A 16230-nucleotide genomic window follows, 5' to 3' on the forward strand; every position below is an offset into this window, starting at 1 on the left:
TAGTGACAGAGAGTCTAGATCTCAGCCTAGTTTTGTTCAACTTCAAAGTCCATGCTCTTATTTGATGGACACATTAAATTATCCACCATTGTATCTAGACTGGGACACGGCCACAATCTGAAAATTGAATTCTAATTTAATAAACGTGCCCTCGGCCAGGAAATATGAAGAATGGCTATAGAAATGAAGAAGAGTCTCTACCATGAAGGAGCTTGTAATATTAAATGTTACACTCCTTTTGGTCTATTCAGTAAGTCTGAGGGAAAGAATAAACATCTAATTTCATTCCTTCGTGTAACAAATATCAGTAATTTTTGTAATTTCAGAGAACAATATTATAATTTGGAAGGTGTTTAGGACACCTTGGGTAGTTTATAATAAGAGGTGATATAAAATCATCCATTTCAAAAGTCAATTGTCAATGAATGGAGAATAGCTTTCAACTGAGGCCAGGATACGCAAACTGTAAATGAGGCTTTAGACACAAAAAGTTAGTCTAGGCCAAGTGGTTTAGTGGAAGGATCCTAGATTTTATATCAGAAAACATAATCGTATGTGGTCTGAACCATTTACGGCTTGGGAAATTCACTTTAACTTTCAGAGCCTCTGTTTCCTCATCAGTCAGTGCCTGTGAGGATAAAAGGATACACATATGGACGTGCCTGGTACATTTCATGACCTATTAGAAGATTGTGAGCCCAGGAAGTATGTACCTGCAGAAATCTCAAATTGTGACTCGCAGTGGAGGTGGAACTCAATTATGATTAAGAATATAGGTAAATGTTTCATTTTTTTTTTAAAGATGAAAACTAAGCCCCGGAAGCTTGAGTCATCTGGAGATGAACCAGTCGCAGCAAAGCAGTCTTGGTAATGGAGAAGATCATGTCAGCGCTGAGAAAAGCAGGGAGGGAGGCCTGAGCAAGGAAGCTTGGAGAAGCCTCTGGAGGATGCCTGGCCAGGGCTGAATGCTCAGAAATGGAAGGGAAAGCTCAGGAGATTATCACTGAAGCAGTAAGTACAAGTATACAGGGTAGTATGGCTTGAGCAAACCAAAATGATCTTACTTCTTCTGTGATCTGAAGATGAGAGAATCTATAGGTGCAGGGTAAGGCAGTTTTACAAATAGAATAATTTTGGCCTGAGGAAGAAAAAGAAAAAGCATTTCAAGAATGGAGGCCGGGCGCGGTGGCTCACGCTTGTAATCCCAGCACTTTGGGAGGCCGAGGTGGGCGGATCACAAGGTCAGGAGATCGAGACCACGGTGAAACCCCGTCTCTACTAAAAATACAAAAAATTAGCCGGGCGTGGTGGCGGGCGCCTGTAGTCCCAGCTACTCGGAGAGGCTGAGGCAGGAGAATGGCGTGAACCCGGGAGGCAGAGCTTGCAGTGAGCCGAGATAGCACCACTGCACTCCAGCCTGGGCGACAGAGCGAGACTCCGTCTCAAAAAAAAAATAAAATAAAAAAAATAAAAATAAAATAAAATAAAAAAAAGAATGGAAGCAGATAAATAGTCATGGACCAGACTGATTAGTAAAACATAAAAGGCAGATTAAAATTTAGTTTAATGAATTAAACTCAAGAGGAGAACAGAAGCTGCATACCTGTAACAGCCCTGTAATATTGTTACTCTGTTATTTTAGGTTAAAGCCAAGAATAAACTAAGGATGACAACAACAAAAAATAACATTTTGTTTTGTTCAGACAAGAAGAACATGGAAGGGATGCCTCTGCTTGAGATAAAATGGATGACTAAATAAAACTAATTCCCTTTTTTTTGTCTTCTCTATTAGGTAAAAATAAACCATTAAATGTAAGGGATAAAATAAACTTTCAAAGAGTTAACTGAAAAGATAGGTGAAGAAGCTTGTAAGAAAATATGTCCTAGCTGTCTAAAGCTTAACTTCTTCTTGCCTAGTAAATTTCTGTCTCAGCAAGGAGAGTTTACCAGTAAGGACTCTCAGCTAGAATCAGCATAGAGGGAGACGAACACTAAAAAACTGGAGGTGGACAGATGGAGTTCCAGTTTTTGCCTTAGTCTGAAACCAAGGCAAGAAACTTTTCATAGATACTGAACAAAATGAATAAACCTATTATTAAAGTCACATCTGGGTACTTAGAAAAGGAAGACACAATTTTGTAGACATGAACCACAATTCACTAAGTAGTCATTTCCTTTGTTTTTTGACAATATTACAGTAGAGCAAAGACATCCAATAGACAAAGCTCATCTGCTGTCTGTTTGGAGCTGCTTCTAGGAGTAAGGGGTCACTTTTTCCTAATCCTTCAGCTAAGGTGAGAGTGGAGGTACGTTTTTCTAATTCCTACAAAAGTGCCATGTACCCATGTACACAGGCTGCTACCCTGGGACAACAGACAAAAATAGGACAAGATAACATGCGGGTCCTCAACTGATAAGAATGTTCATCAGTAGCATTCAAATCCAGTGTCGGTTGGCAGAGGAAGGTACCTGAGAATGAGAACTTAAATGATGGCATGGCATACGGACCGGATTTACAGAGGTCATGAAATTGAGAGGTAGAATTACTCAGTTATATCAATGATACCCAACATGTCAACAAGCTAAGAGGTCTAATTTAACACAATAAAATTCAGTAGAATCACAGGTAAAGTGCTGAACACTGCATTGAGTGTAGTTGTCTAGTTCAGTGTTCTCCAACTAAACTTTTAACACTTTAAGGTTTTATTTGGTAGATTGTAATGTGGAGTCATCTGGGTAATATTGCTGCCATAGAAGCTCCAAGGATATACTTAGGGAAATACCGTAATTACAACAAAGCCATTAAACATCTGTCTACTTTGTCACTTGGGTGAAACCTTGAATTCAATTCTTGGCATCAGGGTTTGAGAGAGATGGTGGCAAAGTAAATCTCCTGAGAGCTTTCCTAATGGATGAAGAAAAGCTGATGGAGTTAATATGTACCCAGGTAAATTGAAGTATTCTCCTGTGGAATCAAGGCTAGGTGTATCCTGTAGATTCCAGAGAGCAGAATAGCAGATCTGTTGAGACTTACTGTAATGGGGTGGGCGGGGGCGGAGGGGCGGGGGGGCTTTGCACAAAGTGAATGTCATCTAGAGGCCAATTCGCAGGTCACTCAAAAGCAAAATTGTGTGGGGTGTGAGGGTAAAGGAGCAAATGACAGTCAGTACTACCTCCTTTGAAGAATTCTCAATCCTGGTTATACATTGTGATCATCTGGGAAGAGATTTTAAAATGCGGATGCTGACGCTCAGACCCTAACCTCAGAGATTCTGATTTGTTGTTCTTGTGTGGAGGTCCCCATTGGAAAGAATTTATTATAGCTCCCCTGCTGATCCTAAAGTTCTAGGTTGGAGAATCACTGAACTAGACTACTACTTGCTGAGAGGTTACGTAAATTAAACCAGATGTTTTTTCTAAAGTCTCTTTCAAATTTGAGAAGATAAATGGAAATTAACACTTATGGATTACATAATACAGCTAGACACTTTCACAATTTATTCTAATAATTGAATTAGTATATGTAAATCTCTTAGCACAGTGACTGTCTGATATGGTGTAGTTAACTCTCAATAAACATTAGCTATTTTTATTGTATCCTCTCCATAACTGTTCAAACAAGGTATTATATTGTTACACTATAGATGAGGAAACTGAGGCTCTGATGTTAGTTTTCCAAGGCCCACAGTAGTAAAAGCAGTTTGGATTTGAACCAAAAATTAGTTCCAGTTTCCAGAGCCCTATTCTGTCCTCGACAGGCCTTCCCTAAAGCATCAAGAGGTTTATGCAAATTAGTGATTTACCTGAGCGAACATCTAAAAAATTTAATAGTACCACTTCCTCTTGACCTGTTTGTAAGGAGTTCCTCTTAAATGCAATTTCTGAAAAAGAGAAGCATAAGCTGAGACATCCATATTTTTTTCCTTATTGGCCAAACAGAAGTGAGAACCTCTGAGGATAGGGGAATTGGATGGAGGTGCCCTTCAGAACTCATGGAGAAAAGCACTGCTCCCAGTAAAATATCTCCCATTCTAATGAATGGGTAAGTATCCTACAAATCTTTCACTTCTGTACAATCTAGGTCTGGTAGGTTACATGTACACACTGGGTGGAGGTGGAGGGGGCAAAGTATTCCTGAGGTGATGGCCCTGATCCTACCTGACATCTCCTTGGGGACTGGTTGGACCTGGCTGAGCGTGTTTGAGCACAGTGGCTGATTTTTGGAAAACAGGAGGACTCTTCTTCAAGAGGCTGTGGCTACCAAGGTTGCAAATGCTCCACCTGAACTTGGGTGCATGAGGGATCTCTCTCTCTCTCTCACACACACACACACACACACACACACACCCCACCGCGTAAGATAAATTTCCGTTTGTGAGCTGCCTACATTAAATGCTTTGCTGACCTTCTATGATTAAAATCTGTTCCGTTTGCAGGGTTCGGTGCGCTTGGATTTAGTGTATTTTGTTGGTACGGTAAAAAAGAGAACTGCTTCTCTATAGGTGACCCCCCCCCCCCCCCGTCAAAGGCTTCCCTCCCACTACTCTTTGAGAAGAGAGTAAAACCGAATTCGAGAGAAAAGAAGCAGTAACTATTCGGGAGGAGGCAGACTGGAGTGGGCACCAGCCCTGGTAGTAAGAGTCTTAACGTCTTCCACGCTTTCCTCTCCCAGAGTAGTGTGGAAGCATCAGCTCCTCCCCCTGGGCCTCCAAAAGTTACCTTTCCTTTGGGTGTGATTCTCGAACCCGAAGCGTCTGAGTCCTAAGAAACTAGAACAAGTTAGAGCCAAAGAGGCCTGGCGGGAGGGGGTGCGGGTGGAGTCCGGGCCGGGTGGCGTGGAAGGCCGAGCACAGCTGCGAGCAGCGAATCCGGGGAGAGGAGGAGCGGGAGAAAGCGGGGCGGGCCTGCGGTCGGGGTTCGGCCGGGGGAGGGGGTCCCCGTTTCCCTCTCCTCATCCTCGCCTCCTCGGGCTCTGGTGACGTTGCGGTTTCCTCCCCCCTCCAGCGGAGCCTCAGCGCCCGCCGCGTCCCTCCCTCCGCCCCTTTCGCCCACACCTACCCGCCCGCGCCGGCCCGGCTCTTAGTAGCGCCGCCCGAGGCTGCAGCAGCGCATCCCGGGGCGCGGTGCCCACCAGCACCCATGGCGCGGCCGGGGCGCAGAGGGCTCGGTTCGGAGGGGGCCGGGAGCCCGGGCGCCCTGGAGTGAGGAGGACCGGGAGCTGGCTCTGGAGGCTGCGGAGGCGACGCCGGAGAGAACGAAGCCTCGGCTGGGAGCGGTAAGTGGAGGGGCGCGCAAGGGACGAGCTGGGGCGCGCGGCGCAACTTTCTTCTGGAGTTTCGGCCGGGTAGCCTTCGGGGCTGTCCCGGCGCGGGCGGGAGACAGAGAGCCACGTCCCCGGCTGAGAGCGGAACCCCGCGGGCTGCGCGCCCGGGCCCGGCTCGGCTGGGCTCCGAGAGAGAGCCTGACGCGTGAAGCCTGAGCCACGGGCTTTCCGGCGGCAGAGCAGCCTCGAGGGGCAGCTTTTCGCCCCTCCCCACCCCCTTGAACGCCGAGCACCGAGCCGGGAACACGGTGAGAACCTGGAGATCGCATTCCGTGCGTCGGATCTGGCCGGCCCAACTGCGATTTCCTCGATGGTCCTTGGGGCCTCGGCTTCACTCTGCGGGGTTGGGTGGCACACCCTCGCGTCCTTCTTTCCCTCCGCACACCAGCCATTTGGGGGCTGGGAAGGTGGCGGCGGCGTGTGTGCCGATCCTGGCGCTGGCAACCCTACTTTGCAGCTGCGGAAGCCGAGGAAGAGCTCCCCAAGCCTCTCCCAGACGCTGGATTCCAGCACTCCTGGGCTCCGCCGGCACTCGTAGAAATTGTTAGTAAACCTCATCCCCGAGGCAGTCCCAGGGAGGGGAGGGGGCGGGAGCTTGACTCACAGACTGGGAAGCTCTGAAAGCGATGCCACATGGGCTCAAGATCTGTCGGGGCTGGAATCTGAGCTAAGTTTGTGACCTGAGAACTTTTTCGTTTATATCGCTCCTTTAAGGCAGCAGCCTCCTCTTAAGCCGGCTGGCATTCAGATGGAAACCGAAGCCTTTGGTTAAAATCAGGAGGTGAACCTCACTTACCTGAAATTCTTTAGGTCAGGCAATGACGCTTTTAGTTCTAGGAATCTTCGTGTAATAAAGTTCTTTTTAAAAATTTTTTCGTTGGTCATGGTTTAGAAAGTCATGGTTTAGCATTGTTAATTAAATGCGTGGAAGATCTTCTCACTTACACATATTTTCAGTATTTTTCACATTATAGAATTTATACTTTCAGTAATTCCCTCAAGTTTTTTAAAAATTTCTCGGCCGGATGCAGCGGCTCACGCCTGTAATCCCAGCACTTTGGGAGGCCGAGGCAGGCGGATCACGAGGTCAGGAGATCGAGACCATCCTGGCTAACACGGTGAAACCCCGTCTCTACTAAAAATACAAAAAATTAGCCGGGCGTGGTGGCGGGCGCCTGTGGTCCCAGCTACTTGGGAGGCTGAGGCAGGAGAATGGCGTGAACCCAGGAGGCGGAGCTTGCAGTGAGCCGAGATTGCACCACTGCACTCCAGCCTGGGCGACAGAGCGAGACTCCCATCTCAAAAAAAAAAAAAAAAATTCTCAATGATAATCTCTATGTGAAATAGTGATACACAATGTTGTATAGAGTCTTCTAACTATATTACTAAATGGGATCACAAAAAACCTAATGTGCATGGAAGAAAATAAAATATAGGATTATCTGAGTATTTGTTTCATGCAAATACTTAGATTTCTGTATTGTGACCTCTTCCTTTGACGGTCACGATACAGATATAAGTTCTTTTTTGAAGTATGTAGGTAAAGTCTGTTCTAGTAAAAATGGAGAAGGTAACAGATTGAATTTGATGTCCCCATCACCTAGTGACCCCTCTGTGTGGGTTCAGCAAAAAGTGCAGGATAGTGCTGGTTACCTAGGTTGCATACAGAGGTATATGAGATCAGCCTTAGCTCTCTTGGAGCTGCTAATGCAGAACCTGAGAAACATCAATAAGCAGCACTTCCCAAGTTTGAGCTTGTGAAGAGTTATTTTTCATTGACTAATATATGACGTCAGTATCAGTTTTTATGAAGTTTTAGTTAAATAAAAACACTGGCCTACAAAGTACATTTTGACAGTTTAAAAACTACTGAAAGTACAGTCACCAAGTGAAGGGGAATTAAAAAAAAAGGGGGGGGGGCCGGGTGCGGTGGCTCACGCCTGTAATCCCAGCACTTTGGTAGGCAGAGGCAGGTGGATCACGAGGTCAAGAGTTCGAGACCAGCTTGGCCAATATGGTGAAACCCTGTCTCTACTAAAAATACAAAAAAAAAAAAACAAAAAAAATTGGCTAGGCGTGGTGTCGCGCGCCTGTAGTCCCAGCTACTTGGGTGGCTACGGCAGAAGAATCTTTTGAACTCGGGAAGTGGAGGTTGCACTGAGCCGAGATCGTGCCACTGCACTCCAGCCTGAGGGACAGAAGAAGACTCCGTCTGAAAAGAAACTTTGACCAAGAGATACTTTGATAACAGTATAGGCAGTTGCCATGATGGGGTTATTAGGTTCCATTCTTGATCCTGCTAGATAGAGGCTGTCCCTCCTGATCTTGGGGACCTGTTGAAAAAGCACTGGGTGAGACATCAGCTAAGTTTGCTATGTGAGATCAGGACCATCTTAGTGACTAATGTTTGTGTGTACATCTGCTTTAGTATTTACGAAATTAGTTCAGAAACAGGCTAATACAGTTCCTTTTGATGAGATTTTATGGGCTCTCCGGTTCAATATCTGACAGTGCTGCCCTGAGAGGAGCCGGTGGTCATCCATGAGATGAAGCTCTTAACTTCGCAGATGCTTCCCAGTGCCTCGTTATAGTCTCTTTTTAATTTCTGAAAAAGTGCTTTAAGATCACTGATGAAAGTGCATTTTGCAATTAATAAAATGTTTATACATTTCTTAATGTTATTTGTGATACAATATTTTGGTATTTATTTGTACTTGCCTTGGATCACACTGTGTTGCATGAAAGAAATTGCATGATTTTAAAAAAAAAGAAATTGCATGATTTTCACTCAATAGTATTATTTCAATAAATAATTGTAGAGAAAAAAAGAAAAAATATTTAAATTTGGGTTTTAGTATATTGGTAATCTTTGTTTTCAAAAAGGAACTCCCAAAAGACTAGCATTTTGTGATTGTAGCATATATTAAATATTATGTAACCTGAAACTTTCAAAGGATTTTTACCTTTACCGATTGTGTTGCTTACTTCTGCCATGTGTAGGCAAGCTCCAGCCTGTTGAGGGTGTGGATTCCAGATCCTCTTTCAGAAGCAACTCTCAAAAGACTAGCATTTTGTGGTTGTAGCATATATTAAATATTACATAACCATTAGCATACTTGAATCATAAATACAGTAAATATTATCCTTTTTCACCACCCCACTGCCTCTTCCCCAAATAAAAAAAGAGAAATACTGTTATTGACTTAGGATGTGTTTGTGGCAGGCCTTTGAGGAGAGCCAGAATCTGTGGTAGAGGGAACTTCATTATAGTGGATACTATTATTCTGTTTTCTGAGGGGGCTGGATCTTTACTATTCTGAAGGAGTGGGTAGGGCACCTGAAGAGATTCAGTGACATAACCCTACTAAAAGAATGTGCCTGAGAAGAGGATAGGACAGTTCTTAAATGCTTACTCCATTTCCTATTGTTTATAACAGAATACTTGAATCTGGATAGCTTATGAAGAAAAGGAATTTATTTCTTACAGTTATGGAGCCTAAGTCCGAGGTTGAGGGGCTGCATCAGGGGAGGGCTTTCTTGCTAGTGGGGACTCTACAGAGTTCCGAGGTGATCCAGGGCCTCACATGGTGAGGGAGTTGTTCATGCTAGCTCAGGTTTCTCTTCCTATGAAACTATCAGTCTCATTCCTGTGATTACCCATGAATCCATTAACCTATTAATCCATGAATGGATTAATCATTCATGAGGGTAGAGGCCCATGACCCAATCGCCTCTAGGTCCTACCTTTCAATACTGCCACATCCACATTGGAGGTAAAGTTTCAACATGAGTTTTAGAGGTGACAATTATCCAAACCATAGCAAATATGTTAAGGTTTTCTCATGGGGTTATGTTATCTTCCCCTATAGTGATTGCCAGAATAAAACTCTCTGGGAGCACCAAATTACCAGCAAATGTTTGGGTGACACAGCAAAATTCTTTATACCTCAAGTTGGTGTCCAACATGGCAATGAGGCAAGTTATATATAAGCCCAGAGTACTGAAAAGGAAAATTATTTTCCTATGAAATTCATATGGTGAATTAGAATGGGAAGTAGAGATTAAAATCCCAAACTCTTGAGGTGTACTGATCGATGCTACCATTTGATGATAGCAATAATTAAGAATGTATGTTTCACAAAGTCTTCTCAACTCTAATGCCCCATTCTAATAGGAAATATGCTTTTAAAAATTTAACTGTTCATTAAGTGGATAGTATGTTTAATTGAAGTAATTTTTCTTTAAAGAAAAATCTTTCTTCCTAGCTACTTGGGAGGCTGAGATGGGAGGATCACTTGAGCCCAGGAGTTCGAGGCTGCAGTGAGCTATGGTCACACCACTGCACTCCAGCCTGGGTGACAGAGCAAGATCCTGCCTCAAAGTCTTTTTTATGTGTATGGTAAATAAATGTATCCCAAATTTCTATCATCTCACTTTAGTGTTTCACAACTTCTAGTTATGTGTAGAAGAGTGGCTTGATTAGCTGATGCTGAAGTCTTGCAGAAAAGATCAAAAGAGAAATAGAAGGTATTATGCATAGGATAGAGGGACCATTACTATTAATAAACTCTCGCTTATGAATTCATATGCATTTAGATAAGTGCAGTAAAGGAAAATCCCTGAACATACAGCTACATAAATACTTGCATTTTGAAATTGCCCAGTACTTTTAACTTTTTTTTCAAAGAATTCAAATATTTTAATACTTTAGCCTAGTAGAAATGGACAGTGATATAGAGCTAGTGTCTTACCCTCATTTTAGGGGTATGGAAATGGAAATACTAAAGGTAAAAGACTTGTCTTTCATTTTCAAGTCATTAGTGGTATACCTTAAATAGAAGATTAACTTAAATTACACATTTAATTCTACTTTTATCCTTTGTGACTCCAAATTCATATTATTAAAGACTCTAACATTTTATTTTCCTATTGTCTACTTTATTATCCCTTTTACTACTCACTACTCCCCATGAACCGTCAGCTCCCTAAAATGCCATGTGCTTCCTAGACTAATGTAACTGGCTATTTACAGACCCCCTTTCTGCAGCCCCCTCCTCTTCCACTTCTCTCTATCTCTTCTCATGCCTTCTGAGGATTCCATTGTGGGGCCACTTCTAATTCCTGCAAGCCCTGGGCTGATTGCTCAGTTCTCATTAGCTGGCTTCAGGATTTTTACCTTTACCGATTGTGTTGCTTACTTCTGCCACGTGTAGGCAAGTTCCAGCCTGTTGAGGGTGTGGATTCCAGATCCTCTTTCAGATGCCCAGAAGAGTATAAACCTGCTGGAGGAAAAGTGTTCAGAGAGCCTGTTAGAGATCACAAAGAAGAAGGGAATGATTTTAATTTGGAAAGAGAAGAAAAGATTATTGAGGCGATCTGTTTATTTCTTGAATGGAGTAGTTTGTTCAATCTTTAATTCAGAATAACATATGAAATTTAATGTGTACTGATTACCACTGGATTTCCTTCTGTTTGCTTCAGCTCCCTTGGAATATTTCACAAACACGATTTTGGTAGTGTTGTCATCAAATGTTAGTAAATAAGTCCTGAAAGAACAGAACTTGCCTTTCAGTAATATATAGAAGCTATGAACAATACTGACAAATAAGCATAATTTGCTTTGGCATTTTATATTTGGGAATAGTTATACCTATTAGGTAAGTGTAGTCTTGTTAGAGAAAATATAACAAAAGACATATAGGCAGTTGGCTTTCAATTTCATATATGTGACATATCCATTGTAGATTATTTATGTTCATCTGCTTTGTCCAAGTCAGAGTCAGAAAGAGTTTTCAACTGAATGTATGTGTCTGCATGCAACCCCCACCTTTTGAGTTTTATTTCTAGACTTAATAGTTTCTCTCCTGTTAGTGCAAACGATAGCAGAATAATCATATAGAAATCCCCAGTTTGTGTTTAAATTAGCATTCATGCTCTTTTAGTAGAAATTGAATAGGTATACAGTCAGTTTAAGAAGCTGTCCTTTAAATCTTTCCATTTGAAATATTCATAGAGTTTTAAAGTTGTGTTTGTTGCTTAAGTCAGGGCTTTTGCATTTTTTTATCATGTATAGCAATAACAAACTTAGCTACCAAATAATAGGCATTTAATGCATACAAACATTATACCGCAACAAAGTTGAATCAGCATTTCCTAACTCTTAAAAAGGAATTTGTAAAGGAAATAGGCTCACCAAGCTTGTGGGTCTGTTATGTTTTTATTGATGAAGTACAAAGGCAATGTATCAGCCTTATTGTTGCTGTCAAATGGCTGTTGCAAGAAAGATGATGTTTGTTAGCAGTTCCTGAAGTAGGTAGCAACATTAGTGTTGTGTAAGTTTCTTTTTGTAAAATGCAGTGATCTGCAGATGACGTCGTGAATCCATATACATTGCTCATTTAAAGAAATAACTGACTAGAAATGGACACTTGTTTATAGAGTAGTCCTTTAGACTGGGGTACTGAAAGGGATTTCTAGAATTTTTCAATTTTAGAAATGAGAAATCACAGTTTCTATCACTGAGAAAATTGCCTCAGTGATAAATACTCAGGATTTCATGATAAAAATCAGTAAGTCATTTAAAAATACTTTATGCCAAGGCACACTCAATATCCGACATGGTGTAGAGCAGTAGTGAAGACCAAGGTACCTGGCTGTAATACAACCTTGTTTACCTTCTACACAGTTCTGACTAAACTTTTATTCTTGAAGCTGTGCTATTTTTGTCATTTTAATATATGTGAGGACAGACTATATCCAATGGATTTCTAGAATTTCACAAATTCTGGGGAAAAATCTTTTCCTGGGGCCTTTGCAGTTTGATGATATCATTCCAGGTGGTATGAATGGGGGCAGGCTCACCAACCCCATGGATAATCAGGCTTGGGCCAGCTGGATTTTGGAATCACCTGCAGTGTTTACATTTCTCCCAAGGAGGGTAGGGACCTGTCAGGAAGGAAAAAAGTAGCCTGAAAGGGAACGTTGAACAGCTGTTTTCCATCTTCCCTGAAGAAAAGAAGGGGGAAATTAACTTAAAGCAAGCATCAAGAAGGATTTATGGTAAATACAGGGAAGTTTTTCTGAATGCTTTTATCCTTTAGGATGGATTTCTGAAAAAGACCTTTGAATTATTTTCTGTTTAGAAAGGTTTAAATGGGGTTGCCTTGAAGGGATGTTAAATTTATCTTCTGGGACTCTAATTTATGACTTCTGCTCATTTGAAGTTGAAAATCTTAGAAATTAGAAATGATTTAAATATGTGAATATAGAGGAAAATATTTTAATGTTTTACATAAAAGATGACTTTACATTTTCTACTTGGTATTTTTATAAGAACAAAGTATTTATTGACTGGTTAAATATCGATCATATATGAGATCAATCTTTCATTGAGGTAAACATTGCAAAACTCCTCCATCCCCTGCTTAATCTGTTTTTTCCCAAACAGGTCATTTTTCCTCCATATTTCTCTTTTTTGTTTTTAAAAATTTTAAAGAAACACTTCATTAACAATAAATATTATCTATATTCCAGGTATACAACCTGATTATTTGATATTCATATGCATCCTGTAGTGATTGTCATAATCAAATTAATTAACACATCCATCACCACCTTACTGTACCTTAAGTCCCCACCCACATTTCTTTTTTATTCTAGATGACCTTGTTTTTTTTAAGTCTTGTCTTTTACCTTTCTCTACATCATTTTCTATGGTAGAACCAGACTGGTAGTGAAAGGGAAAGGATCTCAGTGGTTGCATGAATGTAGGGGGCATTCATCAGTCATGTGATTAAAATGCTTCTTATTGTAGTGTTTATGGTTAAAAACAATAATGGTGTTTTTATAAATAGAATGCTAACTTTATTTTATTTTTTTAGGAAGATGCAATCTCCAGCAGAATCGATCCCATGGTTTTAGACCTGTGGTTCTGTTTTTTCTCAATATCAAGATTAGGCTTATTGAAATTAAGATAGAAGTACCTTAAAAGCAAGTTCATTTTGATGCAGCATAAGGTGTTGGAAAATGCACTCTGAGCTGATAATGGGTCAGTGGGCTTGAAGGATGCCAAGAAATGGAGCTCAGCAAAGTTAATGTCTTAGGCATTTTGAGTTCTGTTTCAGGTTAGTCTTATAGACTATAGTTTTAAAGCAATTTCAAAATACTTTTCAACATTACCTTTCTCAAAAGAAACTGATTCTTGGGAACATTGAAAACCTCCAAAGTTATCTTAAGTAAGAATGTCTTTTGCTGGCCCCTTTGGTTTCCAGATTACTCCTTGTTCTCTTCCTCCTCTATCTTTACTTTAATTCTTCCGTAAGTTAGAGCTTTTGGTTTTAATGAGAACCCAAGAGAAATAGGGAGCAAAATAGGAATTGATCTGTTGCTGTTATGCAAGTTCAGTTTATTCCTTCTTAAACTATTGTGTGAAAATTTAAGATCCACCTTTTTTTCTAAGGAAACAAGTATTGTTCAGGGTGGGTTCATCCCATTATCTATGTGCTTTGTTACAGTCCCAAGATATTCACCATTAAAATTTTTAGACTTCATGTGGCTTGCATAGAATTATTCTGTATAAAATTTAAATTAAGAAATGTCATTTGAATGTCTGCTATGGTAACTTTAAAAGTTGAATTTCACCTCAACTTGTTAAATTTCATCTTGCAAATTTCAGATTGTTGGACCACTTCCAATATCTCTTTCTTAAGAAAGGTTATGTATGGCAGTATTTAGACTACAAATTGCCATAAAATGATAAACCCTGCACATAAGGAAGTGGAGTTAGTGGTATTAGGGTGGTTATATCACAGATCCTTCTTTGTGTGCTTACACCTTTTTTTCTTGTTGGTGAAGCCACTGATGTTTGGTTCAGTGATTGCAAGTTTTAGAAAACATAAATCTGTGTTACTTGGGAATGAATGTTTTGATATATAACTTTTCCCAATGTACTTTTGAACTTGGAGAGTCAGATGAAAGGACATTTTACTTTAGTGATAGACATACTGAAAGGATTTAGTCATTGAGTAAGTATTTGCCAGGTACTTCTGTGTTTGAGGGGATGTCTAGGTGGAGGGAAGAGGGGAAGGCATGCAAGATAAATATAACATAGTTTCCAGCCTTGAGGAGCTATAAAATCTGGTTGGAGAAGAATAACTGAATATGAAACTTTGTGAGAACAATTAGGTGCTGAATGGACATAAATGCAGTAGGACTGCAGGAAGGAAGAGGTTCCAAGAACAGAAGTGGGAGAATGAACTGGGTCTCAGAGGATTTTATACAAAAAAGAGGAAAGGAGAAAGTGCTACAAGCAGATCAGCCAGCAGAGCAAAGGCACAAGAAGAGATGCAAGCAGATATGGAGCAGCTGCCAGGTCAAGGAGAACTTCAGGGAAAAGTCTTGGGAATTCACTTATCTCCATTGATGACATTCTCTTTTTCTCCTTCCTTTCTTTGTATATTCTTTATTATTTTCCACAAGGGTGTTTGACACTACAAGAAAGACAAAGAAGGCTCAGACCCTGCCTCCCAGTTTATACCTGAGTTGGTGATCAAATCCCTTTTGGATCCAGAGAAGATTGAAATAATAAATGTGAGACAGGAAGATAACATCTATATTCACATAACTCAGTGTGCACATAGTTAGTACTAAGTGTATAGCAGACAGTGAAATCTGTACACATTCTTACCGACCCTTTTTTAAAGCCCAATTCAGATACTACCTCCTCAGTGCATCCTTCCTTCTTCACCTTAGCCAGAAGTGTCAGCTCTTCTGTAAATTTCAATTGTACTTTGTCATTCTTATGCAAATTTAATTTTATTTTAGTGTTTGTATAAATATTTATTCTATCATTTTATAAGATGATACAAGCACCTTCATGGCTGGCACCGTCCCTGAATTCTCAAAGAATATTGAGCAATGCATACATGGGTTCCCAGGGGAGATTGCTTATGGATGGAGTTGCCAAGAAGGCTTCATTAAAGAGTGTTGTATTCTTTGAATGAGAAAAGTACCACGTTGGGTGTGGAGCAGATAAGAGAGAGTAATATAGGGAATAAAGGAACGAAATGTGAGTCATGCTGAAGCAAAGATGGGCAGGTAAGTCTGAAGGGGGAGTTTATACAGAGAGGAAATGAGGGATGAGATTGAGAAGACAGGCCAGAGCTAGATTATGAAAGCTCTTGGACAAGAGTGTTGCTCATTTTGCTGAGGGAAATACAGGCTCTTGAGTAGAGAAATGATATGAAAATGGTGGCTTTATGATTTGTAAAGATAGTTATTTCCTAGGTAATTTGCTCAGACTGCCTGAATTTGTGTCTTCTTCATATTCTATGGGACCTTGGGTAGCTTAATTATTCTGTGCCTCAGGTTCCATCACCTCAAAAGGTGAAGATACAAATTATACAAGTAACTGCATTATGGGGCTGTGGTAAGGATTAAATTGGTCAATCTACGTGAAATATATAGCATAGTTCTTGGCACTTGGCAAGCACAATAAAGGCACTTTATTGTTCATTGGTGTAGATACTATAAGAATTACAATGCTTACTTTAGAAATGAGAAAATTCTAGAGCTAGGACTCTATTAGTTATCTGCTGTAACAAAGTACTGCAAACAAGGTGGCTTAAACAATAGGAGTTTATTGTCTCACAGTGGTAGAGGCTAGAAGTCTAAAATCTAAAAATCTGTCAGCAGACTGTTTCCTTTGGAGGCTGTGAAGGAGAACCTGTACCAAGCCTTTTACCAAGTTTCTGGTGGCTTCTCCCAATCTTTGGCATGCTCATCTTGTAGATGCTTCACTCCAATCTCTATTTTCATCTTCACATGGCATTCTGTGTGTGTGTGTGTGTGTGTGTATGTGTGTGTGTCTCCAAATTTCCACTCTTTATAAAGACAGTGGTCATATTGGA

The 16230-nt window shown here is 40.8% G+C and overlaps 1 protein-coding gene across 8 annotated transcripts in view; it reads left to right on the top strand.

Annotated features, from left to right (window-relative positions):
- The window catches only part of DSE (dermatan sulfate epimerase), a 167589-nt gene that overhangs the window by 94327 nt on the left and 57032 nt on the right, over positions 1–16230 (top strand). For 4 of the 8 annotated variants that reach the window (XM_055261950.2, XM_055261961.2, XM_055261975.2 and 1 more), the window contains 2 exons: positions 803–1011; positions 3940–4042. In XM_055261950.2, the coding sequence (XP_055117925.2) occupies positions 4039–4042 (4 nt within the window). In that variant the 5' untranslated portion in view covers positions 803–1011; positions 3940–4038. Of the gene's footprint in view, positions 1–802; positions 1012–3939; positions 4043–5134; positions 5276–5793; positions 5867–12168; positions 12383–13203; positions 13447–14506; positions 14694–16230 lie in introns of those variants that run through there. The other 4 variants (XM_055261942.2, XM_055262005.2, XM_055262016.2 and 1 more) reach the window with 4 other exon arrangements.

Source organism: Symphalangus syndactylus, chromosome 2, assembly GCF_028878055.3.
Source record: "Symphalangus syndactylus isolate Jambi chromosome 2, NHGRI_mSymSyn1-v2.1_pri, whole genome shotgun sequence".
Taxonomy (NCBI): domain Eukaryota; kingdom Metazoa; phylum Chordata; class Mammalia; order Primates; family Hylobatidae; genus Symphalangus; species Symphalangus syndactylus.